This window comes from Thermobia domestica, chromosome 5 (assembly GCF_964235325.1).
Source record: "Thermobia domestica chromosome 5, izTheDome1.hap1.1, whole genome shotgun sequence".
NCBI classification, from domain to species: domain Eukaryota; kingdom Metazoa; phylum Arthropoda; class Insecta; order Zygentoma; family Lepismatidae; genus Thermobia; species Thermobia domestica.
Window position 1 is genome coordinate 270,158,411 of NC_137458.1, and position 27,366 is coordinate 270,185,776.

General features: G+C 35.4%; 1 protein-coding gene across 1 annotated transcript; it reads right to left on the reverse strand.

The window, feature by feature from the left end:
* Positions 1-1,056: 1,056 nt before the first annotated feature.
* LOC145686615 (uncharacterized) lies at positions 1,057-5,547 on the reverse strand. The gene is made up of 4 exons (XM_081760073.1): positions 5,416-5,547; positions 3,127-3,425; positions 2,124-2,462; positions 1,057-1,501 (listed from the first exon to the last, which is right to left on the reverse strand). The coding sequence occupies exons 1-4, from the start codon at positions 5,422-5,424 to the stop codon at positions 1,192-1,194; spliced, it is 957 nt and encodes a 318-aa protein (XP_081616199.1). The 5' UTR covers positions 5,425-5,547; the 3' UTR covers positions 1,057-1,191.
* Between the last annotated feature and the right edge of the window lie 21,819 nt (positions 5,548-27,366).

Sequence of the window (27,366 nt, forward strand, 5' to 3'; positions counted from 1 at the left end):
TTAATACGAGTGCCGACGGCTTCAACAATGCTAATGTTGGACAACATTACGATATCTACAATGTGGCCATACAGCTGTTATTGCATTATCATTATTTTAAAATGATATATTATCAGTTCATTTTTAATACCTTACCATATGACAAAATGTCATGTTTTTCTAAGATCGTGAATATAAGACTCATTGTATTTGTCCACAATTGAATTTTGGTTAAAATGTGTGCCTTATTATCTTGGAAAAAATCATAAAAACTGCATTATAGAAAAATTAAAGTTGTTCAAAACCACATTACATAAGGTCAAGAATGTGAGCAGGAATTTATTTCGGCTAGTTCAAAGATTTTTTGGGGATGCCAAAGGTCTTTCCCCTCTTTCGTATTATGTTATAAACTGAATATGATGATAAATTATATACAAATATGTAAATTTACAGCTAAAATTAGACTAAAATTACAGAAAAGTCAGGATTTTGGTTGTAGGGTACGGACCACCAAGACTCAGCCTCTACGTTCGTCCCTGTGTAATGTATTCCTTTTTGTTCTTTGAAGTTTACACTGGACAGTACAAGGACAAAGAAGTTTATTCAACTTTCTATATATAGACGTCTTGCTTTGAAGGGCAGAAAGAGAAAGCGTTAATTTCATAATTAACACTTTCTTTTCTTTCTTTTCAATGCAATTGTACGTAAGGTAAGCAGCATAAATATTATGAAATAAATTATGTTTATATTAAAAATGTATTGTTTAAGTTATAAGCGCCATAATCTATATGGGGGAATGCCGGTGAATATGCGTCTTTCACTTTTTTGGGTTTATATGACGAAAAATATTTCACAGAATGTTCAGAGTTGTTTCAGATTAATTATTCTATTTTAAAAAGTTCTAATAACTACGTCCGTTTCTACAGTATATCCAATTGTGCTTAAATGACCAATACAAAAATTTTCCCCTAATATATTTTTCTGTATAATTTATATCTGTAATGGTAACTTTCTTATACTCGATTAAGCAAAAATAATAATTTAAATATAAAAAACTTTTACAAGAAACATATATAATTGTTAAAGAATTCAGATTTATTTCACAAACAGCAAATAACAACAAAAGTAAACACATAAATATTAGAAACAGAATATATATTAAAGTTCCAATTTTCTTCTTGCCATCAGTCCACAACTTTATGCTATGTTGATTCATTTTCTAAGAGGTAGTCCATATGTAAGAGTGGGAGTAACAGGTAGTGGTTGTGTTACAATTGGTGTTATAGGTCCGATAGGTAGTACAGGAACAGGAGCTACTGCAGGTACACTTGGTGGTTGAGGCAAATGGTCACCCGTAGCTCTGTAGCCATTCTCATCTGCTACAAACGATACAGTCTCTGAGATTCCTTCTGGAGTAATATAAGTGAATTCTCCCTTTTGGACAAGAACATAGTCATTGCCTTCTGCATTAGGTTTTAATTCTCCAGTAATTGCTTCCGATATTCCAGTAGGTGAAGATAAGCTAAAAGTGAGAATAATTCTAAGAATATTTCGACTTAAAATTGATGTTAAAACAGGTTAGTAAAGGGAGCTTTCGAAAGAGAGTAACGTTTAATATAAGGAAATACTACACTACACTGCAATAACCAACAATTTTCGAATAATTGATTAGAATATTATGAAAGAAGGACATAAATCAAGTGAAATAGGAACATTAATTATACAATACAACAATGATTTTAAAGATGCAATTATTTTTCATACTGCTAAGACTGAAGTTTAACCTTTTACTAACTGAAATAATTATTATTTAATTTATTTGAAGATATCTCCATGCTCGAACCCAGAATGTGTCTTTCAAATTTGCATAATAAAGTAAGGCATCTCGAAATCTGCCAACAATAATGAAATTGTACAGAAAACTGTGGAGGGTTCAGACGTTATTAATGATTCTACTGTTATCTGTACTACTGGGTTGTACACGATTATATACAAATTTGGCTAAATCTAGAAAGCACGCAGCTTTTTCCTTTCTTTCTTCTATGCTTATTACATATTGTCTTAGTATTTAAAATACAGATCTTTCCATTGAAGTGCTGAAAGTGCTAGAGGAAAATTATACTCTGTATTAGAATATATCTTACCTAAGAGAAAATTGTCCTGCATCGTCTTGAATTAAAATTAGTCCTGGAATGACTTCTTCATGAACAGTGGTTTGGGCAGCTCCACTTGGCGAAGGAAGAGGAATTTCATTGACGTTGCTTGGAGGAAGGGGTACCAAAGGAGCAGACGGTGCCTGTGGAATGGCGTCACCTACAGCTCTGTAACCATTCTCATCTGCTTCGAAAGATATAGTCACAGGTTTCCCCTCTTTTGTAATAAAGCTGAACTCGCCCTTTTGAATAAGAACATAGTCTGTGCCATCAGACGTTGGTACCAGTACTCCAGTTCTTGTTTCTGATATTCCCGTTGGTGAAGAAAAACTGAAATTATAAAGAAATGCATTAAACTATTATGTTACTGATTTTTGGTTTATTATCCTTACATACCTTTATTCAATGTATTAGTACTGCCATAGATATTTGTCTAACACTTCAAAATATAATAGGACTTTCCCGCTGATGTAGTGACTTGCACGTGAATCATTGGTGTATGGGTCTTGTGTTCGATCCCCAGGAAGAAAGCTTTTTAATTCAAACGCTTTTTAGTGGTTCAGATTCCATCTTGAAGTGTAGATTCGCCTCTCGTAAAGCCTCAGTGGTGAACAGTAACGCTAAATTCCATTCAACTAACCAAACCAAATCAACCTATAAGAAAATTGTTACCATAAAAATGTCTTAACGAGTCTAAATAATTTACTCCATTGAGTTTGACGCGGTTTAGAGATTGCTGATGAGTCAAAGTATCAATATGTTTTGAGTTAACATGATTTTGGTTAAATAATGACATTCTATAGGAACAATATTTATGTTTAATTGTTCATCACATGAGTAGCACATTTTAATCTAAGCGTATTGAGTAATAACATATAAGTATTTATTCCTATAAATTGTTAGAATAAGGAAGTAAAGTTTATCCTTTTATTAGTTTAAAACTCACTTATCAAAGCTTATCAGTGATAATCTTATGGAATGAATAATTTCTTACCTTAGGGAAAATTGACCAGCATCATCTTGGATTAAATTAAGATTAGAGATTACTTCTTCTGTGGTCAACTGAGGAGAGGAAGAACCAGATACTACTTCTGTGGGCGCCGGTCCTGGCTGTAATGGGGAAGAAGGTAGACCATAAACGGGAAGTGGAGCAGGTGGTGGTGGAGCATATGTTGGTACCAATGGTGGTGGCGCATATGTTGGTACTGGTGGCGGTGGTGGTGGTGCATATGCGTTCCTAAATACAGGAACATCTCCCAATGTTGATACAAAACATAGTGAAAATACAAGAAACTGTAACGATATTAAAAAATAAAACATATATCAGAACAATTCTGTTTTCTAGTATTTCTAGAAGAATTTATTCACAGATACTTACTGCAAAGCACACATGTAGCGTAAATAAGTTATGAAATTGTACATGATTTAAATTATTAGTAAGAGAAATAAAGCGAACTTTGTGTTTTAATCAAACATTTTTACGTTACAATGCTTACTTCAAAGGTAATAAACTTTCATATATCGATTTAGTTGAGTTATACAAGATCTGTTTATAAACTCTCCTGTATGTTACTTCAAGTAAGTTCAGATTAATTTTGTATTGAGGAGCTTAATTTCAGAAGAGATTTCCGTCTAAATTTTTTTTTCTAAATTGACATTTAACGGCTTCTGAATCTATGGAATGAATTATTAGCTTACGCGATTAAGTTTGTTAACGAGGAGGATTTTTTTCTTCAGAAATCACACTGTAAAGTTAGTCGCCTGTATGAAAAGTAAGGGGAGTATATCCTATTCGTTCATTCAATTTTAGTGTAAATTTTGTAATTAAGGAATATTTCACCGAAAAATTTAGAAACCATTATGGATCGAATTTGTAAACAACTTGAGGTGGAAACGCTCAAATAAAAAAAATGCTCCTCAATTAAGATATTAACAAACTTTCTTGTTTTCATTTAAAGTTTAGTGTACTGCAAAGTCTTAGAAGTTTAACAGCAAGTCATTTGAATTAAAATTGATTTTGTCCACTATCGAGCTAAATGCGAATCGAATAATATGTTTTGCTTCTGATAAATAAGCGGCGACATTAGTCATGGCGTAACAGTTATTTCGTTCCAGTGTTTCAAATTAATGTGAACATAAGAGAATCTACTTCCATCATATGATTACTCAAATCGGTCAACGTCTGCCTATTGCAAAAAATTTTAGCCTTTAGATGTAGTTGTACTATATTTCAAAGCAAGTCTAAAATTAGAAGTAAAAGTAAGGTAAATTTCTTATGTACACAACTTCTCTCCAAGTCCTTCCAGATTAGCCCATATATTATAGTGGAAAAACCTGACCCATAAGATGGATTTTATCATTTGAAAATGCAATTGAAGTGCTAAACAATATGGACAAGAGAAAACTAAAAAACATTACTCTTAATACATATTTAAATTAACTTACTAACGCCTCTCTGGAATGAAATCTTTAGTTTTCGTCTTACGGTTATACCCTTTAGCCTAAAGGAGATAATTAATGAATGAATATGAAATAATTAAGAATAAGAATCTGAAAGAAAAATAGAGAATGTCGAGAAAACCCAAGGATAAGTTGTTCAATGCACAACAAATTATATAACATGGGATCGATCCTGAAACCCAAAGCACCAGAGGTGAGCACTCTACCATTTAGCAACTGTATGACGTTCACAGTATGAGTTTGTGGACAATTACATATGGAAGGATAGATATGACACACAGCCTTTGCTCAAAGCACAATGGTTTTATTAAAACATCGATGTTGTTTCAGTTTCGCAAACTAACTTAACCTTTGGCTTCATCGAACAAATCGTATCTGTCGGATGAAACCAAAGGTTTAATTAGTTGGGGAAATGTTTACATATTGGTATTTTAATAAAAACTTTACGCTTTGTTCAGAGGCTATGTGTTATTCTTATTTTGAATTACTAAAGCAAAGCTAACATGAATCAGATAAATATGGCAGAAGTATTTAAAGTTATGTACCTGGCTAAATTGCAGTTACAAATGTGTCAAAGCTAATATCAAAACTCTTAGTAACGTCTTTCAAATAACATAATATAATTAATTTATACAGAAAAAAAGAGATAGAAGGAGAAAACTTAATTAATGCAAGTATTGAAATATCCCTCATAATAGTATTTAGGTATAAATTTAAATATAAAGTTTTTTGGATGTTCTCCAGGCATACCCATTAGACTCAAGAATTTGTACGTCGTTCATTTTATGACTCCCACAAAACGAACCGTTAAACTGACACTCACCAATTGCATGATGAGATCCTCTTGCTGTCCTTAATACCTGAAACTATTTGGTTAAACTATGACTAGTACTTCGATTTTTCATGCTTTTATACTAAATAATAGAATCTTTAGAATAATAACAAATGTATCGTCAATAACATTTCAAAATCTCACAATTTTATTCGTTATTTTTTTTTAAATTGAGATAGTGAACAAAAACTTATTTCATAAGAAGGTCAAGATGTCGTGTTGTGTTGACTCCTTCCATAACAACTCGATAAAAATAGTGTGTTGTGTACAATTGAGTAATAAGTTAGAGTTCAAGGGGTCATATCCAGGACATTTAAATCAATAAGATTGTTTGCAATATTTACGAAATGTGTGTGCTGTTTTGTTTCATAATTTTTCCTCTGCTTTTGTTGATGACAAGTAACTACGTATAAGGAAATACGAGTTGTGCAAATTTAAACATCAATCGAGTTTGATCTCTCTTCATATTTTTAATAATACTTTTTTTTTCTGAAGCTCCAAACCGGGACATTGTTAATGGCAAACTTTTGTCAAAAATTCTCGTAAGAAATTCTCAAGTTAACAAGATATATAGCCTACACACCGAAAATTCATAGTGCACCTTTTTTAAAAATATAAGATTTATTCTAACACACCACTCAAATTTACACTTCATAAATATTAGTATGCATGAAGGCAGAATTTTGATTTGTAGCACCACATAATAATAATAATAATAATAATAATAATAATAATAATAATAATAATAATAATAATAATAATAATAATAATCAACAATTGGCAAAGGGGACAGTAGCCTTCTCTGGATTTTCGAAAGATACAAAGTTAATGGAAGTATATGTCAAGACTTACTAATTTGTTTACTTAAATACTATATATACTACTACTATATATATACTACTTCATATACTGTATATAAAGCACAACAATACTATGGTTTATTTACTCTATAAATAAGGAAGGGAGCGTGGCGGCTCAGTAACAGAGCGTTCACCTCCGGTGGTTGGGGTCCGTGGTTCGATCCCAGCTCGCGCCGTGTGGACTTTGTGGTGGACAAACACCGTGCTCGTGGGTTTTCTCGGGGTTCTCCCGTTTACTCCCACTTTCTTCATTCCACCATTTCACTCACTTCTCATTATCACCGTCTCCTTTAGCCTAACCGGCATAAACGTGGGACGTTAAACTTAAAGATTTCATTTCATTTTTTTCTATAAATAAGGATGTGTGTGTAAATAACTATTATTTCATATGATGCATTAATTCCACGCTTACACCAAAGTGTATTCGCGATTACGCTAACGTGTAGTTTTCTTGACCCCCCCCCCACCAAAGAATCAGTCTTTTGCCCCCTTTGAAAAATTCCTGAGTGTGTAACTGTGTAATTATCAAATTCATTAATATTGTGGTGTACTTTTCTGTCTATGTAATTGAAATATCTTGTTAAGAGCATTTGCTAACCAAAATGCCTGTCACAGCTAAATAAGATACACCTTTAATTATAATGGAAACAAATTTAAATGATGTTAAAAGGGTTGCTAGTACATTTAAATGATTTATTGAAATATAATGACAAACTAAATGTAGTTACAAAATTAATAACTAATAAAAAAGTGAAAGCTAGTTAATTGAATATTTATGAATTAGATGGGAGACATTTCCTATTACATGGTAAGAGTTCTTAACATTTCCTATTGAACGTTACAATTCAACATTTCTCCAAACTATGGGATAAGTAGAAGGATCGTCACTTACAGTATAATTCGGCAGAAGAGACCAGAAGTTCCAACCTTTGACGGGCAGGAGAGATCCATCTCAATGTTCTGTACGATGAAGACTTCTTTAAAACAACTACCTTGCTTCTCCACTGTACCAACTGAACCCCCGAAGCAAATTTACGGCAGTCTTTTATATGAATCGTGTAACTGTGGTTAAGTTCCTCTTAACCTATTTCTGTTGTGACCTACTCACCTACAGAAGTCACGTAGCATAGGACAATTTTTAGAATTTTTACTGTTAGGTGGAGACTTCTGGTCTCTTCTAATTCAATGAGCATAGAGAAATAAATTAATCTCTAGTTTTTCCACCTGTATGAATAATATTTAAAATATATCACTTTTTTTTCGACTGTGATTTTTTACCACATTACCCCTCCTAGAGTAAATTTATCACACATTACTTTTCAATGTATGTTGTGATCACTATTTTTTTTCGATTGTGTGCTGTTTTTTTTTTAAAGCAAAAATAGCGTTACTTTCACTGATTCCTAAAGGAGTCACTTATTATACACACAGAAAAGAAAATTTAACACAAGTTGATGCACTGTTCGTTTAATGCACATTTTTCTGTGAAAAAAAAAAAAAAAACACAGTTTACTAACCAGTCTCTTTGACTTCACTTTGGATAGGGTGTAAAGTTCGACGTATTTGATTATAAATGAGCCTTCTTCTTTAAAAAAAACACACACACACAGCAAATTCAATTCGTGATTGTGTATCCCAGCGAGTGTTCACTTGGTAGACAAAGTTAAAGCACAAAAGGGGCGACAGTTCTAGTGGTCCGTTATCGAAGTCCACTCCATGTTATGCCGTCGTTTACTTTTGTCACTTACTTATACTTATTAGTCACACTGATATATTGATCGTATTGTAAGAACATAGTCTCAACGAGTGTTTATAAGATGGGTCAGTGTTTTTAATCTTAAGATTGAAGTGTTATTAATATAACACATTTGCATGGCTTCGTAACCGAGCTACGAAGATCTTTGTCCTATATTTTCACTGGATGAAAACCATGGACTTAGAAGCTGTGAGATGCACTGCAAAGCATTGTAGAACCCATAGTCTGTTAGCTGGCACTGAATCACGTCGTGAAGTACTTTGGGGAGCACAGTTATAAGCCTAAGATATTTCCAGTTCAAAAGGCTTTAATGCAGTTTCCTGGAGATATTGAGGACAGTTGGAGAACCAAGCTGGGATTCAATATAGTATTGATATGCAGCTTCGGGTAGTAACTCCGATGATTGCAGGCAGGTCTCCATGGAACAGCTCTGGATCAGCAGGATTCTCATAAGGTCGTCCTAGGATCAGCTTCTGGAGGTCACTGGTAGAAGTCCTTCTGCTTGTGATTTGTGACGTATTTTGGGTGTCTTGGTAGTTACGATAGGATGAAGGAGGTGTGTCATAAACGGTAAAGAGAAGGAGAAAAGGTTTTTTTTTCTTCATGCCAGTTATAGTTAATTCATAGGATGATGATCCGTATTACCAATAGAAAAAGCTCCCACATAATCATATTACTGAGACAATAGTCAATTAAATTCGGGTAAAATAATGATAATGATGTCTCAAGAGAGATTCCCTTTTACTGAGAGAATGAGGAGAGAATGAAACTATGTTGATAGTAATAAAATAAATTTTTCCTTTAATAATTTCCCATAAATGAATATATTAATAGAGACATTCTATTTGAAACGATAAATATATACATATTAAACTTAAAACTAAGGCATATTTTATTATGCTAAAGGAGCATCTGTCCATAAAACTATATACAAAGTATAAAATATTTTAACTTTAGTAAGGACACAGCTGACATAAGAGATCACAGTTATCAATATGCGGAGGTAGAAGATTGCTTGAAGAGTGGGTGGGCTACAGGTAAATACTTAGGTGAACAAGGGGGTGTGGGTTGGCGAGGAAGGTTTGTTATCTGTGAAATTGTTAAGATTTCGGAATTTTGTATAGGTGTTAAGGGAACAGGGGGTTCGCGTTTAACACGTCTGTAAGTACGATAAGTAATCACTGAAAGGTATACGAAAAATATTTACATTCTCCAGTTGTTAAGAATAAAGTTAGTTGCCATACTTGAAGGAAACAATGATATTTGAACTGCATCAATATATTCAAGTGGCAAAGATTTAGTATAGAAATCTATCTTGAACGAAATAACTTTCACTTTTTCCGTTTTTCAGTGTATTCAACAAACAACTAAGGAATCCAGGTGTTTGGGCTTGGGGGAGGAAGGAATTCCCAGACCAGATGTTTTGACAACACGCTCATTAAAAATGAAAAGAAAAATACTCGCTCGTGATTGGTTGGCAAAAATGAAAGTTTTTTCTCGGGGTCTAAGCGCAGTGAGATACCTATTATCAGTAATGCAGGACCGTTTACTGTAAACATTTAAGAGATGGATTGGTTAAAAATAAAAGATGTTTCCCCCTTATTAGTGTGCGTGTGAGATATGTATCCTGTGCAATGAAAGTCGTGAACCTGTTAAAGGCAGTGGATGATTAATTGTGATATGTCGGAAGTTCATTTTTTTTCTTTTTTTTTAAATCATGGAACGTGAGACAAGGTCGTTAGTTCTATGAGTTAAAGTTTTTGGTGTATTAACGAGTGTTGTGCTTCCAGAAGTTCCTATATTTCGTTTCAAAGTGTACGTCAGGAGCTACGTCAGGAAAATAGTGCTTTAATCTAGTCTTAGAGATTGGTTGTATCTTTCCATCCATTTCTACATTGTAGGAGTTGTTGTCAATCTTCGAAATTAGACGGAATGGACCTAAATAATCCTGTCTGAAAGCAGCTGGTTCATTTGGTTTGCGATATATATTTTTTACTAATACCATTTGGTTAGGTTGATACGTGGTTGGAACTTTCTTTGATTCGATTTTAGCCTTTAGATCGGTGAAAGCTTTATGTCTCTGGTAGTTGACTAATGATCGTAGCTCGTCTAGATGTAACAGGCGATCATGATTATCGGTATGTTGAATGGGAACTCTTAATAAATTATCAATAATCAGTCGAGGTTGGACGCCATACACGAGCTCAAACGGACTAGAACAGAATTTAGTATTGGGAGTTTGATTCGCTGAGGCAGTGGCTTGGGGTAAAAATAGGTGCCAATCTTCCTTGTTGTTTCTTGAAAGGAATTTTAGCGCATTCTGAACTTGTTGTATTTTCTGTTCCACTGCACCTTGCGAAAAGTGGCCTAAAGGTAAGGAATATTTCACTGAAATGTTCATGGACTGCAGAAATTCTCTCGTCTTCGCACTTGTGTGATTACTTGATTTGTCAAGTAAAATTACCGAAGGTACCCCATATGGTATTATTATTTGTTCCATTAGGAAAGATATGAACGTGTCTGACGTCATATCTTTCACCGGGTGAGTTATGCAAAAGGATGATGCCATATCAACAGCAACATATATGTATTGATAGTCTCCGGAAGTTGTTTTTGGAAATTTTCCACACGAATCAAGTACAAAGGTGTGAAAAAGACTTGTGGGTTGGTGCGTTTTGACGTGAAGATTATTTTGTTGGTAGTTTCTTTTGTTTTTGGCGCAATCTGGGCAGCTTCGTATCTTTTCATACAACCAATTTTTCATGTTACGTATGAAGTATTTAGATCTTAATATATAGTATGTCTTTAGGTACCCTGGATGTGTTAATTGATTAGCATGTACCTCTTGAAAAACAGTGTTTCTTAACACTTGTGGTACACATACTAACAATCTAGGGGACGTGGTTGAATGCATTTTTCTGTATAAAATGCCATCCATAAAAGTGAATTGCTTGCGCCAAAGATTGAACTGTGGGTGGCTTTGATCTTGTGCATGCAAAGTGTTTATGACCTTTGAAAAATAAGAATCTTGTCTTTGCAAACTAGCAATGTCTGTTTTGCTGTCCAATGCTAACAGACTTAAGGGGTGAACGTCAGGTTCAATGATTTCAAGATCTTCATCTTTAAAGGGTAGGGGGTTACGAGATAGCAGGTCACTGATACTATTTTGAGAACTTTTTACATGTGCTATAGAGAAGTTGAAAGAATTAATATACTCGAGCCAACGTATGTGCTTTGCTGAGAGGTTCTTTGTATTCTGTAGTGCCGATAACGATTTATTATCGGTTACTATAGTGAATTTAGCACCTAACAAGTATTTTCTTAATTTCACTAGCGAATAATATATAGCAAATAACTCTTGACTGTAAATAGGAAGAGGTTTGACGCGGGTAGGGTGACGCGCGCTAATGTAATGAACGGCATGCCAATCACTTTCATTTTCTCGTTTTTGCAGCAGAACGCTTCCGATTCCAATACTTGAACTGTCACACATGAGTAAATGTTGTGTGTTTTCTGTAGAAAATATTGTTAAAACTGGTTCTATTGTTAATAGTTCGCGTGCAGTTTCGAATGCATCTTGCATATGCTTGTCCCACTTAAGAGTTCGGGGGGAACCTTTAAGAGCGTCATATAATGGTGCTAAGATGTTTGAAATGTTTACCAAGTAAGAGCGATAAAAATTAATTGTAGCAAGCCATGATTTTAATTGTTTAACTGTAGTAGGCCTAGGGATTTCCAATATGGCCTCTAGTTTAGCAGGATCCGGTCTGATCTGACCATTCGAGACCACATGTCCCAAAAATTTGGTAGAGGTAACACCGAATTCTGATTTTTCCAAATTAAAAAGAACAGAGTGAGCTTCAGCTTTTTCCAATACTTGCTTTAAGGTATCAAGAAGCTCTTCAAAGGAATCAGAGTGAAGAAGAAAATCATCTACGTAGATTAAAAGACTATTTCGCGGGATGTCTTTGAAAATTTCTTTTAAAATTCGTTGCAAACTTATGGACGCATTTACATGGCCCTGGGGATAGCGTTTTAAGCGAAACTGAGCATGTGGCAAATCAATATCACGAAGCGAAAATGCTGTTGCATCTCTATCTTTTTCGTCTAACTCGATTTGGAAAAAAGATGAAGACATATCAATTGAACACATGAACCTTGAGTTTGAAAGATGGTCTAAAACATCATTCATAGGAGTGATCGGTTCTGCTATAGATACACAGTGTTGTGACAATTTTCTCAAATCCAGGACTAGCCGTATATCGTCCTTAGAATTCGGTTTTAACACAGCAATCGCGTTATTTCTGTAAGGGCTATTGGCAGGTTCTAATATTCCTTGGTCGAGAAGCTCCAAGACCTTCTGTTTGACTTTCGGTCTAAGGCGGTGAGGCACCGTAAAAGGTACAACCTGAAATGGGGTACGGTTTACTAAATCCAGTGAAGCAGAATAATTCGTGATTTTTGTAAAGTCTTCTTTACTCCATTTGAAAGCACATACATGACTGAGTAAGATATCTAGTATTTGTTTTTGTTGATCGTCACTAAGTTTAGTATTTATTTTAAATTTGGTGGGGTCTACAAGGTGTTTGATTTTTCCGTGCCTTTCTTTTTTCTGTGACTCTATTTGATCTGGAGTAAGATCATACAATTTAGTGACAATATTAACCTGTTGAGTTTGATATTCGCTATTGAAAGGAATCCCAGAGACAATAACAGTACCCTTCTTAAAATGCTGAGCATGGTCAGTGGGGTTGACAAGGGGGATAGGGGGAAAGCAGCGTTGACTACTGTGTGAACAGTGTAACACGATTTCATATTTTTGTGAATGGGAGAATTGAGGTAAAACTCTCTGACGTCACCTTTCATAGGTAGACTTAGTTCAAGAATAGAAACGCTGTGAGGAGGAACCGTTACTGGCCTGGCAACTTCGAAAAGGTAGTTGCGGGTGGCTGGAATGTTAGCGGAAACGAATTTAGAAACCGTAACCTGAATATTGTCATAGTGTTGCGAGGGTGGTTTTTTCCCAAAACGTTTCAAGATTAGCTCATTTTTAGTATAATCTAACTTTGCAGAATGTTGGTTTAAGAACGGGTTCCCTATTATTATAGGCATTTGTGCTGATGGAGAAACACGAAAAAGTACGCTGAATTGTTTATGTCCTATAAAGATAGGAAGTGTAATAGCTTTGAGTAACCGAACTGGCGTATTAGAAATTCCATGTAGAGTTGTGGATAAATTAAAACAACGGGAGTTTGGTGGCAAAGCTGATAAAGGTATAATATTACATTCTGCTCCCGTATCCAAGAGAAAATGATGTTGTTTCTCACCTATTATGCCTTTAATTAACTTTAACTGACGCTTCTTTATCAAGGGGGTACGCACCTGACTGCAATTTGGCTGGGATGGTCGTGGGATCGAGTCCCGGTGAATATCGTTCGTTTTTACATTATCTAAATCATTAACCCCGTTGCTACTCTTTGTTTGGGGAGTCACAGTTGACGAAGTCACTGCGTTAACGGACGAATTTCTGTTAGTGGTTATATACTTATTGCATTGGGGTTTAAGGTTCGAACTAGGTGCGCTGCCAGTATTATCTATACAAACGTTATGTGAGGCGGGCACTGAGTCACATTGTTGTAGACGCTGGTTTGAATCAGGCACAGTGTTAACAGTGTTACTAGGCAGCCTACTACTGCTAGATATTGGCCTTTCTACCCCGTGCGGAGGTTCTGGCTGGGAAACCTCCGTTTGATTTATTAGTTTTTTTGATTGTCTGGGGGGAAGGTAGCAAAGGGTGATGGGGTGGATTGATTAGCTACAAACGGACTAGCATACGGATTGAGTGCTGAGGGAGAGAAATTTGGAAATTGGTAGGGAAAAAATGCTGGATACATCATCGGAGGTACGTTAGAAAACATTGAAGAATATTGACTTCGGTTATTGTGCTTCCTAGAAACTTTTGAACGAGAATTCCTGAATTGTTGTTTCCCGTTATGGGAATTTTGTTTCTGGGTACCATTCTTAGGATTGGAAGTGTCTGTGTTATTAGACTGATGGCACGAACAATCCTTCGATTTAGAGCGGGACCGTGAATGGTCATAACAACCATTTTGTGTACTGCTATGGGAATGAGTACATTCCCGACATTCGGAGAAAGAATTTTTTCTTTCCCTGCGTTCTTTACTAAACTGTCTATCCCGACTAGGAGACCGTGAAAAATTTCCTTTAGAACATTTGTGATCATAAAAATTTTCTGATTTGCTATTATAAGACAGATCTCTGCCTTTTTGTGGAGGAACCGAAGAAAAGTGAGGGTGGGCGTCTGCAAACGCCACTGATTGTGGGGTGTTTTGACTGTTACAATATGTGTTCATCTGAACCTGTAGATTTTCTAATTTAGAAATTATGTTATTCAATGCATCGTCTTGTGACGTATTAGGTGTGGTGATGGAAGACTGTGGAGGGTTAGTTAATGAAGAGAGACGTCTTTGAGCTAAGCAATCTGCCCTTTGGCGAATTTCAGCTGCGGTAACCAATTGATCGAAATTATTAATGGTTTGTTGGGAAAAGTCAAGGATATAAGTAGGTAACATATTGGTAATTGTGTCCTGTAAAAAATCTGAAAATACAGGTTGGGGATCAAAGGACAATTTTTAGAATTTTTACTGTTAGGTGGAGACTTCTGGTCTCTTCTAATTCAATGAGCATAGAGAAATAAATTAATCTCTAGTTTTTCCACCTGTATGAATAATATTTAAAATATATCACTTTTTTTTCGACTGTGATTTTTTACCACATTACCCCTCCTAGAGTAAATTCATCACACATTACTTTTCAATGTATGTTGTGATCACTATTTTTTTTTCGACTGTGATTTTTTACCACAAGTATCCCCGCCTGTCACGCGGGAGACCGGGGTTCGATTCCCCGCCGGGGAGCCATGTGGTGTACTTTTCTGTCTATGTAATTGAAATATCTTGTTAAGAGCATTTGCTAACCAAAATGCCTGTCACAGCTAAATAAGATACACCTTTAATTATAATGAAAACAAATTTAAATGATGTTAAAAGGGTTGCTAGTACATTTAAATGATTTATTGAAATATAATGACAAACTAAATGTAGTTACAAAATTAATAACTAATAAAAAAGTGAAAGCTAGTTAATTGAATATTTATGAATTAGATGGGAGACATTTCCTATTACATGGTAAGAGTTCTTAACATTTCCTATTGAACGTTACAATTCAACATTTCTCCAAACTATGGGATAAGTAGAAGGATCGTCACTTACAGTATAATTCGGCAGAAGAGACCAGAAGTTCCAACCTTTGACGGGCAGGAGAGATCCATCTCAATGTTCTGTACGATGAAGACTTCTTTAAAACAACTACCTTGCTTCTCCACTGTACCAACTGAACCCCCGAAGCAAATTTACGGCAGTCTTTTATATGAATCGTGTAACTGTGGTTAAGTTCCTCTTAACCTATTTCTGTTGTGACCTACTCACCTACAGAAGTCACGTAGCATAGGACAATTTTTAGAATTTTTACTGTTAGGTGGAGACTTCTGGTCTCTTCTAATTCAATGAGCATAGAGAAATAAATTAATCTCTAGTTTTTCCACCTGTATGAATAATATTTAAAATATATCACTTTTTTTTCGACTGTGATTTTTTACCACAATATATATATATATATATATATATATATATATATATATATATATATATATATATATATATATATTCATACTCTTGAAACCAAATAAAGTCTACCAACTGGACTTGTTATAGTTAGAGACTTTAATTAACTTGTGCGCGCCCATATGAAAAGTTCTGTTTTAATTAATGTTGTGCATACCCATACCAAGAGTTTTCGCTACATCTATGATATTTGTCAAACTGTTTAAAGATATTGTCTTTATGAATTACTTATTTATAACGTTCTAAATGAGCTACCAAAGTTTTTCCCCACTTTTTAGTTCAAACATGATTAATAAACACTAGTACAAATCGAAGCACTTCGCAGAACGACGATATATGTTACATTTTAGTGATTTCAATAAAAACTGGAAAATGTTTTAGTATTTCAGGAGTACAATAGCAGAAAACAAAATACCGTGGCTAAGGGAGCCACCGAACTTTCAATATATCCAATATGTTCCGTACAGCATAATTCCACTCATAATACAAAATCGTTCAAGATGTCACATATATCGCTGTTCGTCGAGGTGCTTCAATTATTGAAAAAAAATAAATAAATAAGGGTGTGTTTAATTTACTAACCAGAACATTTTCTTGACCACCAATTTCAGATTTTCGCAAAATATATCACTCAATGACGCCAATACATCCATTAAGTTTCATTGATGTATCACAATATTTACCATATATCTATATCTACAAACACTTAAAGTATGGTAAATATTGTGATATCTCAAGGAAACTTGGTAGATATATTGCTACTATTGAGTGATATAGTTTTTTTTTAACATTTGAAATTGGTGGTTGTTATATTTTCGGCGGTGGTTAAGTTATACCAAAATTTTAAGAGTTTGTAGAAATAAATATTCTAATATCTCAATGAAACTTGGTGAGTATATTGGTGATATTGAGTGATATATTTTGTAAAAATTTGAAGTTTATCGCCGTCATAGTTTTGGCGGTAGCCAAGAAAATATCCTGGTCAGTAAATTAGGCACACCCACAAATTCAGCTAAAAATGTTAAAGGTATTATTTACTTGCCGAGAAAAAAGAAGAGTGAAGAATATTATACGCGTGTTATTTGAGGGAGAGCAGGGACAAATGCACAAACCCATTCCAACTTCTACGTCACAATAATCTAGGAATGCCGTAAGGAAAAAACGTGAAATTTCACTAAAATTAATGGAGAACTTTGCTTCTTCTCCCCCGACCGCGAAAGCATATTCTGAAATGACGCTGCAGGAATATTAGAAAAAAAAAGTAAATCCAAAATCTCGCAAATACAAAGTGTTAATGAGAATTGTTCATCTACACTTATTAATTTAGTTCATTATATAATTTTAAAAATGTTAAAATCAATGTCAGGAAGCAATCAACTAACAACGAACATCACAAGAAATTAAGATATTTGTTCCTGGCACACACTTTTCCTAAATCAAACTGCATTTAAGTTTATTGTTACACATAATAACATATTCTGCGATTACGGTCATAATCACCACATATGTTTATTAATATCATAGTTGTATAACAGTTGTATTGATATTTGTTGAGTTGAGTTGATTTTAGTTTAGCGTCCCTTTCAGCAACGAGGCTATATGAGACGTGGACCTACTGATTAACGTGGAATCCGAACCACATGAGCTCCCGCCGGGAATCGAACCCGGGTCTCCCACGCCAAAGGCTGTATTGATATTTGTGTTAATATCATTTTTAAGCCTGGTAAGATGAAACGTCAAAGATTTACTACGTACTCCACGAATATCGAAACATACTCCATAAGGAACAAGATAGTTTCACTAAGACAACTGTAATGCACATAAATTTAGACTACAAAGGTACACGCATGTGAAAAAAAAACTGAGTGCCTTTCACTATCAGTTTAGAAATGCCATTAAAATCCCATCTATATAACATGCACCTTAAGAAGATTAACTATTACATATCTATTTATGCTCGTTTTATTTTTATTTTTTAAGTCTATATGGATTATATCGCCATTTTCTGGCATATGCTTACTACTACATATGAAAGTTTTTTTTAGAGAAAAAATATTGCAAATATGTAGGAGTATCTTGGCTTTATTCGCATGTATTTTTACGAAATTCATAAATTTATAGTAAATATAATGTTTTCGGAATGTTTCATTGTTGTTTGTTAGATTGAAAAAAATAATTTTAATGTGTAAATTATGATATTAGCAATTCCTCTTGTAGCTGCAAGACGAGTTTCATAATTGCTGAATTGTACGGTTGAATTTTCTCATTATTTCGAAGATCTCGATTCGATTCCCAATATGAGCCTTGCGGCTCGTTTTCACCCTATAAACACACTGAATGATAATCCCCCTGAAAAGGGATATTATACGCGAAAAATAATCGGTTATAGAACAATTTATTTTCTTTGGAGGTCCTTTAATTAACTTCGTAATTTTTAGTTATGGATGAAAACGTAAATTTAGGTCAAAATCTCTTCTCGTCGCGAATTCTGTCGAGGAATTTGAAGCTTAAAATATATAAAACGATAATCATGCCTGTTGTTCTGTATGGTTGCGAAACATGGTCACTTACTCTGAGGGAAGAACATAGACTGAAAGTATTTGAGAACATTATCCTGAGAAGAATATTCGGACCCAAGAGGAACGAGAATGGGGAATGGCGGAAGCTTCATAACGAGGAACTACATAGTTTATACGGTTTACCCAACATTGTTAGGGTCGTCAAGTCTAGGAGGCTTAGGTGGGCAGGTCATGTAGCTAGAATGGAAGAAAGTAGAAACGCTTTCAAAGTCTTGACTGGTAGACCCATAGGAAAACGACCATTAGGAAGACCTAGGCGCAGATGGGAGGATAATATTAAGATGGATCTCGCAGAGATAGGAATACAAAGTAGAAACTGGATGCAGTTAGCTAAGGATAGAAGTCAGTGGAGAGCTTTTGTGAACGCGGCATTGAACCTCCGGGTTCCATAGGCCATAGAGTTAGTTAGTTAGGTACGTTTTCAATATACTGTACAATATTGTGTATTGAAATACACTCTATTCTCTCTTAAAATATTTACTCTAAAACTTCAGGCAACTTTAACGGTGATTCTGAAAAAAATATATGTGTTGCATTACCAAATATGTGTACTATGTAGAAAGCACTGGATTTTTTTATCAGCCCTGCTCTAATAAAATCTTAAAGTAAATACTTGAGATATACGCTGTTTTTAATGTACAAATCTGAAGCTAAATACTTAAGATATAAGAAGTCTATACCAAGAAAAATATGCTTAGCTTTTGAAAGTTATGGGCAAGGTGGTTAAGGGGTAGAGAGATTAACTCTGGTGCGTGAGGTCCCTGGTTCAATCGTTGGCCAAGTAAGTTAGTGGTGGACAACATCGTGTTTGTGAATTTTCTGGGGATTGTTCTTTCCTCCCACATTCTAGTTCCAATCCATCATAATTCACTTGCCTTAATCATCTTTCTTAGCCTACAGGGCATAATCGTGAGACGTTACTATCAAAGATTTTATTGTATTTTTATTTTCGTTTCATTTTAAGAAATTCTCAAATGAGACATAGAAGAAAGTAGCAAATTGTTAACAATCTTTAATTTGTGGTTAGAAATATTATCTTGTTCGATAAATGCACAGTTTAAGATATCTAAGTTGAAAGAGATGGACGTTACTTAACCGATTTTTACTTACTGACCTTTTTGCAGTGAGGTTATTTACATATCAATAGAACAGGACTTACAAGTGAAAGTGAAAACTGAAGTACTACAGTACATTTCATGGACTCGAACCCGTGACTTTATGTACTAAAGACACGCGTGCAAACTATTAGATCACATATAAACATATAGATATATATCTGTATCTATATACAAACTAGGCACTTCTGTATATACAGATGTGGAAACAATAGGCACTTGTATATATAAGTGCGTGTTGTTTCACATCTTGAAACAGCGGTAGACTTCAAATTGTGGGAACTCAACACTAAAATTGATCCTAGTAAATCTATAACTTCAAGTTGTAATTCAGGAATGAAGTCAAAGATATAACTATTTTCTTGGGACACTGAAATAATATCAAAATGATATTTCTTGGGGCCTCTTACACTTTTCGTTCTCTGGAAATCCATAGTGAAACCGGAAATAGTACATTTCTACCACTTTCGCTTTTAGTAGAGACTTGCGGGTGAATATAATATATTTTCTTGAGACGCTTAACCGATTCCAAAACATCATTTGTCACTATATACAGTATTACCGTGTTTGTTTTGTAGTGATCAACATTGAAAGAGGAAATAGTTCATTTCTACAACTTTCGATTTGAATAGAGCTAACGAATGAGATGGAACGAATAGATATTTCGCTGACGCTGAATAGATTCCAAAATATCGCTTCCCTCTATCTCTTATTGTTTCTGGTCTATGACGATTAACGTTGAAACCGGAAATAGTTAATTTCTACCACTTCTGGTTTGACCAGAGGGTTAACGTGTTAGAAGAAATCGGTTGCTGCTGAATCGATTATAAAAACCACATGTCGTAACCTCTCATAATTTCTGCTCTGAGGAGGTCAAAATTGAAACCGGATGTTTAAACTATTCCTGATTTTAGTACAAAGCTGCGAGACGAGATAGTACCTTTCATTGAGACACTGAACTGATTCCAAGCAAAGTTTTCTCGTTATTTCTTACCATTTGTGTTCTATGGCAATGAACGTTGAAAGAAGTTGTCAATATGTAGACCCCTATTACTTGCAGTTTAAATAGAGGGTTGACAGAAGAGATGGAACATATTCTTTAGACGTTGAATCGATTCCAAGAAACTGTTTCTCGATATCTCTTACCCCTCTTGTTCTAATACGAAGCTGCTCAGAAAATTTCTGCAATCAATATTAAAAAAAAAAAAAAAAAAAGGTGAAATTCTGAAATTTCCTTTATACTGTTTTTCATAGTATTCACCTTTAAAATCGATATACTTTTACGTACGCTCAAATCAATTTTGAAAGTGTTTCTTCCACTCTGAGGCTGCTATCTCAGAAACCGCTGTTCAAAATGCGCCAACAGGTGCGCAAATGATTCAGCGTGCGATGTATTTTCCAAGCGCGGCAACAAATAAAACTCATTAGATGATGAACCAAGTGAGTGTTGGCAATGAGTTATTAATTTGACATTTTTACTGGACAAAAAGTCATTAGTTTGGTGCGCTAAGTGCAACTGACGTTGTCGTGATGAATAATGATATGACGATTTGGGATTGTTTTACGCAATTAATCGACTTCTGGGAAGCAAATTTTTGTATACCATCCAGCATTTATTGTTCTTTAATCTTCTAACCCTATGGTTGTAATATATCCGGTATAACCGGAAAAACAAGCACTAATTTCCTTGCTAGCACTCCTCGAACGAACAAATTTTGATTGTTTCGACTTACATTTGTATGAATTGATCCAAGATTTGTCTTCTGTACATAGGCATAACCAGGACGGACTTCTGGGGGCGGTGGCTTGTAATACTGCTACTTAGAGCTACTTTTAACAGCTCCAAACTCTGGGGTGGGTCACATATATATAAAAGAAAATTTCGTCTTCTGGAGGGGTGATCTCGCCCCGATCGCCCCTTGGATCCACCCCTGCCTCTAGGGATGCGCTCGAGTCGAGACATGTCTCGAATCTCGACTCGACTCGACTCGAATTCGAGTCGAGATTCGAGTCGAGGCACACTTTGTAAAATTCGAGACGAGTCGAGACAAACGTATTTCTCGACTCGAATTTTCGAGTCGAGACGGCTCTTAAAAATCTCGACTCGACTCGAATGTCTCGAAAATTTTTCTATAATTTTTAATATTATTTTGAAGAAAGTATTCACTCAGAAACAGCCTTGAAACCAATTCCAGCTTTTATTCCTTCAGAAAGGTACAGAACGCATAAAATTAATAGTTAATCTTTAAAGATCAAGATTTAATTTTCAGCTCAATTCAGTTAATTAGAACTAATAGTTAATGTTGTTGTATTTGGTTGTACTGCAAATATAATGATAATAATAATAATTGATTATCTAGTTTGTATAAAACTATTATCCGTAGTTTAAATCTAGTTTGTATAAAACTATTGCGATAAAGTGAACTTCATAAATTCTCTGAATGAGCAGTTGATAGTCTATAGTAATTTAGCATAGTTATAATTATTGTTTTTGTTCCCATGAACGCAATAGGGTTACGTAACTTCTGGATTATTCGCTTGCCCAACTATTTTGAGGCTTTAATATGTTGCAGCATATCAAGAGCTACGGATAATATATAATGAAACATTTGTTGTACATCACATATTGTGATACGAGACTATTTTACATAGTATATCTTATCTAATATAAATAAAATAAAGAGTTTGTTTGTGAGTTTGTCTGTCTGTTTGTGTGCGACCTGGGGACCAGACGAGTGGACCGAGAGTTCCCAAAATTTGGTCACGGGTACCTTGGTCCAGGCCCCAGATCAAGACGAAGCGTTTATTTTTAAATTTCGAACCAGGGGGGTCTCGGAGGGGACGTTTACTGGGACCGACCTGAGGACCAGACAAGTTGACCGAGAGTTACCAAATTTTGGTCACGGATACCTTGGTCCAGGTCCCAGTCTAAGGCAAAGCGTTTTTGTCAAAATTGTAACCAGGGGGGTCTCAGGGGGGCGTTTACCGAGACATGTAGTAAAAGTAATCCAAATTGATCGACATTAGTGTCAAATCCATAGTTTTCACGGTCGCTGAGATCAATGGTGACACTTCCATCAGCGATGACTTGCAAATTCAGCTACCACTGTACGCGGGCCGGGTGTCAGCGGGTGAGGAATACCGAGACATGTATAAATAGCCCATATTGATTGATACTAGTGTCAAATCCATAGTTTTCGCGGTCGCTGAAATGAATGGTGATACTTCCACAGGTGTTGACTTCCAAATACAGCTTCCATGCGAAGAATGGGTATATTAAGCTAGTATTACAATAAATGGACTGCTTGGATGCCAAGAACTAGTACAGATAAGTACCTTTCACTTCTGTGAATAGGTATTTTTTTAAAGGATTTTTGTAAACACTAAATTATAAAACAATGAACTACATACAGTAGTTATGGTTTTGGTTCCCAACATAAAAGAAATATGAATTGTTCATGAGGTATTGAACTTTAACTTTCACTCCTGGAAAATTTCAATTTTGGAGTTAGGCCACTTGGCATCGAAGCAGTTCACTGTAAGATAAATACATTCCGCACATTAGTAACATAGTTGTTCAGGAGCCTTCGATTTCCATCCTCTCAAATGAAAGCTGAACGATTGCTTGGTACATGCTGACTATATAGGAGAAATAGTGTATTAAGTTTTCGAGCTTTGGTGCGTATCCGTATTTACACTCTGATATAACTTTAAGTTCACACTCAAATCGAGCTAATTGTTTAATACATTTCGAAAGCTTTTGTTTATATGCAGCTCATTAAGGAAAATCTATTTCATAATCGTAACATTTATGTACTAAGAAACTATGAACGTAAAGTGGACTCGACCTAGCCTCGTGGCTGCTGTGACTCAGTGGCACAGCTTTCACTCTTGGTGTGTGAGGACTCTGATTCTGTGTATGTGTGTGTGAACTCCGTGGCTAGTGTACGCGTCTTTGTCGTGGAAGACTCGGGTTCAATTCCCGGCGCGAGCTCATGTAGTTCGGATTCCACGTTAATCAGTAGGTCTACACTTCATATATCCTCGCTGCTGAAAGAGACGGTAAAGTCAAAATCAACTCAACAATATATATGTGTGTGTGCTTATGTGAATTTCCTCGTGGCTGTATGGTTAACACATACACCTTGATCGCGGGAGACTCTGGTTCGATTTACGGTGGAAGCTCATGAAGTTGTTACCGGTATTCCACTTTAAACTGTAGATCCATGCCTCATATAACCATACATATAATATATATGCCTTTGATACACTTATTTTCCGACTTGGAAGCCATCGAAAATTTCCGGACAGAGTCCCGTAGACCGAAAATGAGAAACATGGCTACAGAGTAAAACTGCCATAAAAATTTAAGCTTTTTAGGCTAACTTAATCCTTATATATAATGCAACTAGCTTGGCCAAGCTATAATGAAGGAAATGCTATCATTTGCAACACTCTGAGAATAGAAAATGTTCGCCAGGTATTACTATCCTCCCCTCTCCTGCAGAATGAAAACCCTGACTAAAACTCAATATTATATATATATATATATATATATATAGTGGCGGATCTAAGGGGGGGCTATAGGGGCTATAGCCCCTCCCTTGATCATATCCTGGATCCGCCCCTGTATATATATAACTATTTTGTGTAATGTAACAAACAGTGGCGGATAGTATTCATGTTTTCTTGCAGAGGTCCTTACGAGGGTTCGCTTCCATCTTCCTCTCCCCAAAAACTAATAAATTAAAAAATTGCGATTACTTGTTAATCTTGTAAAATTGCGATTACTTGTCAATCTTGTACAAGGACGCAATTAAAGTCCCAGTGTAACACCCCTTCACATTTAGATTTTTGCCCTGGAAGAAAACCAGTTATTATTGTTTCTTGATTTCTCAGTCTCACCTACATAAACATACGAATAGAATTAAAGGATAAGACATGTTTAGAGTGCTTGCACGTGACATCTAACTATATTTCTCATCAAATGTGTCACAGATGAAAATGTCCGTTTGTACTGCCTCTATTTTCTGGTACACATGTTTCATTTATGTTATGTTGCTAAAATTCGTTAGGAAACAAGTACAGACTGCGCCTGTGTGCCTGACAAAACGTAAATGTACTGGATAATTATTTCTTCACTTTCTTAAAAAAAAAGTAGCACATCTCATGTCGGCTAACAAAAGGAGGTAGCGGACCAAAGATAGCCGTTGTTTACCTAAGGTCGTTACACAGCAGGGGTTTCACTCAGTCAGAGAGAAAGAAAAATAATTTAAAGTTTCTACATTTGTTTTGAACTGCAATATACTTCTTCCTTTTATTTTAAGAACCATTTCCTTGTCATTTGTCTGCATCAGAAAAAAATGCAAAAAAATCACTAGAATGTGCCTATTTACCCAAAGTACGTACTAGATCACTAGTTCAATAGTAAAATCACTAAATCTAGTATTATACGAAATCATAAATGTGGCATCCCTGGGTTGGAGCGAAAGTAATGGTTGAAGTAAAAACTAGTCCGTATTTCTACTGCGTTCTGTTGTTGAATTCACAGAAATGTTCAAAAATAAATTCAAGAAGTAAAACACGATCCTACAAAAGACTGTTTACTTGCTCACTGGTTTTAGTATTGTGAACTGAAACTCAAGTAGCAGTCATGTTGAATACTTCTGTCCCTTTCTAGTAGTTTCTACTTTACAACTTGAGGTAGGATGAGGGTCGAGTCGGAAGCGGTATGTATTGTTTATACTACTTACAATGTTACCCCCCCGCCATAAAATATAAATTCACCCTTTCTCCCTTCCCTTTTTCGAATACAATGAACCGACTCTTTTGCTGAAGAAAGATGCTAAGAGAAAATTGAAACATCTGTGTCTAAACTTTCTTTGAAGCGCATTCTTTTGTATTTGTAGGGTTTTGCGAGTGCTTTCACGTCAATATGAAGAGATAGTTAGCCAAATCTTTTACCATGGACTCCTGCTGCGAACTGACCGTGAGTAAACATAAACACCCGATCTTGCTGTGCTCAATTTCTCTCGCACACGTGAAATAGGTGTTGTTGTTTCCAAAACAAATAGGAAGTTATCTTGTGCTTTTGCATTTCTGCACGCACACAGGTACCATTGCTATATTTTAATGGTCAGAAGAAATATCAAAACCATCCAATATATATGATACGAAACAGCTAACAGAGGGAGGCAAAGATTATAGTATACCAAGTTTTCCGCGTGGTACCATTATGGAGAATAAATATTTGATAAAGTCACGTAGATGCGCTTAAACCTATTCCATCTGTCCTTATAATTTTTCTGGTCTCATCAATTTCTCAGGAAAATACGTACAACATATGTCAAAATTCCATATATACTCTTTCTAAACTAATGAGTAAACTCATTAAGAACACCAACTGATATCAATAAACAGGAAAGAAAACAATACTTTATACTTCTATCATTTGGTACACATCTCTATGAAGCACAGCTTGTTTCTTCTCGAAATAGCTCCTTCGTGTCACAGCTGTGGTTAGTTTTGTTTTGTGTTAGGATGAAAGAGAAAAATGCAACATTTGCTTCGCGGTGAAGTTATATATATTATTAAGATGAGCGGTGATAAGCGAGGTTTAACAAAGTGTGCCTTTCGGATGCACAATTTAACGGGTAGTTGCAGTCCGTGTTGAGAATTGAACCAAAGCTATGTAAGACATGTCAATATTGAGCTCTTTTGTGGTAAATGTGAATTTCAGAAAACACACAAAAGACTTGAAACATCAAACTAATGTAAAGCAATTGAAAAATAGCCCACCTATCGCTGCATCTTTTCTGTGGCTAGGAACATGCAGTGTGTAGCAACAAGAATCGTGTTAAGGACTTTTTTTTTCGAACATAACATTCCCTTCCACACCATAAAAGACAATATAATGTTTGTTAAAAGAAAGTGCACATAATATTTTTAAATTTTGTTTGTGATCCTATCATGCATAATTATAAATAATGCCTTTCATACTACGAGAATGAGTTCAACTATACGTCATGGCCCCTCTAAAGCGGGGCCGCGGTGGCTCAGTGGTAGATCGTTCACCTCTGGTGCTTGGAGACCCTGGTTCGATCCCAGCTCGCACCAAGTGAACTTTGTGGTGGACAAACACCGTGTGCATGGGTTTCCTCGGGGTTCTTCCGTTCCTCCCACTTTCTTCATTCCACGATTTCACTAATTTCTCATCATCACCCCTCTCCTTTAGCCTAACCGGCATAACCGTGGGACGTAAAACTCAAAGATTTCACTTCATTTTTTCCCTCGAAAGCGATATCTTTCAAAATTATTTATTGTTAGATATTGTAAATTTACGGTATCTATTTTAGTGGACGGGAAATTTTGCATCTAATCGGATAATTTCATGGCTTCTAACAGGAATTCGCAGTTACGAAATTTGCATCACTGTCTTTTGAAAGGATGCCTAGAAAAAATACTACTAGAAAATAACTGAAAACACAAAATGGATTTGATAGCCAAATTCACGTCATCTTGGTTCGTCATCATTTTTCTTTAAATATTTGTATTTAGTATTAGATTAGAGTTTAGTGTCCCTTTCAGCATCAAGGCTATATGAGACGTGAACTTACAAATTAACGTGGGTTCAGAACCATAGGAGTTCCCATCGGAAATCGAACCTAGGTCTCCTGCACCAAAGACGCGTACGCTAATCATATGGACAAGGGTGTTCGATATTTAGTAATGTGTACATAAAGTTGTGAAATTGCGCTTGTATAATGGAATGCAATTCCTTCTACTGACATAAACCTTCACAATACTTAGCTGGACAAAGTATCTTTAAAAAGAAAATGTCACTCTTTATGTTTCAGTTCCTGGTTCGACTGAAGGATGGAACAAATTGCAATGAGCGTTTTTGGATCCTACGTTGTGTAGTTGATTCAT

Bases quoted from the DNA above. Each gene is read 5' to 3' on its own strand.
- LOC145686615 (XM_081760073.1), bottom strand. The intron at 2,463-3,126 runs GTAAGAAATTAT...TTATAATTTCAG, and splicing joins GCTGGTCAATTTTCCCTAAG to TTTTTCTTCACCAACGGGAA. The intron at 1,502-2,123 runs GTAAGATATATT...TCTCACTTTTAG, and splicing joins GCAGGACAATTTTCTCTTAG to CTTATCTTCACCTACTGGAA.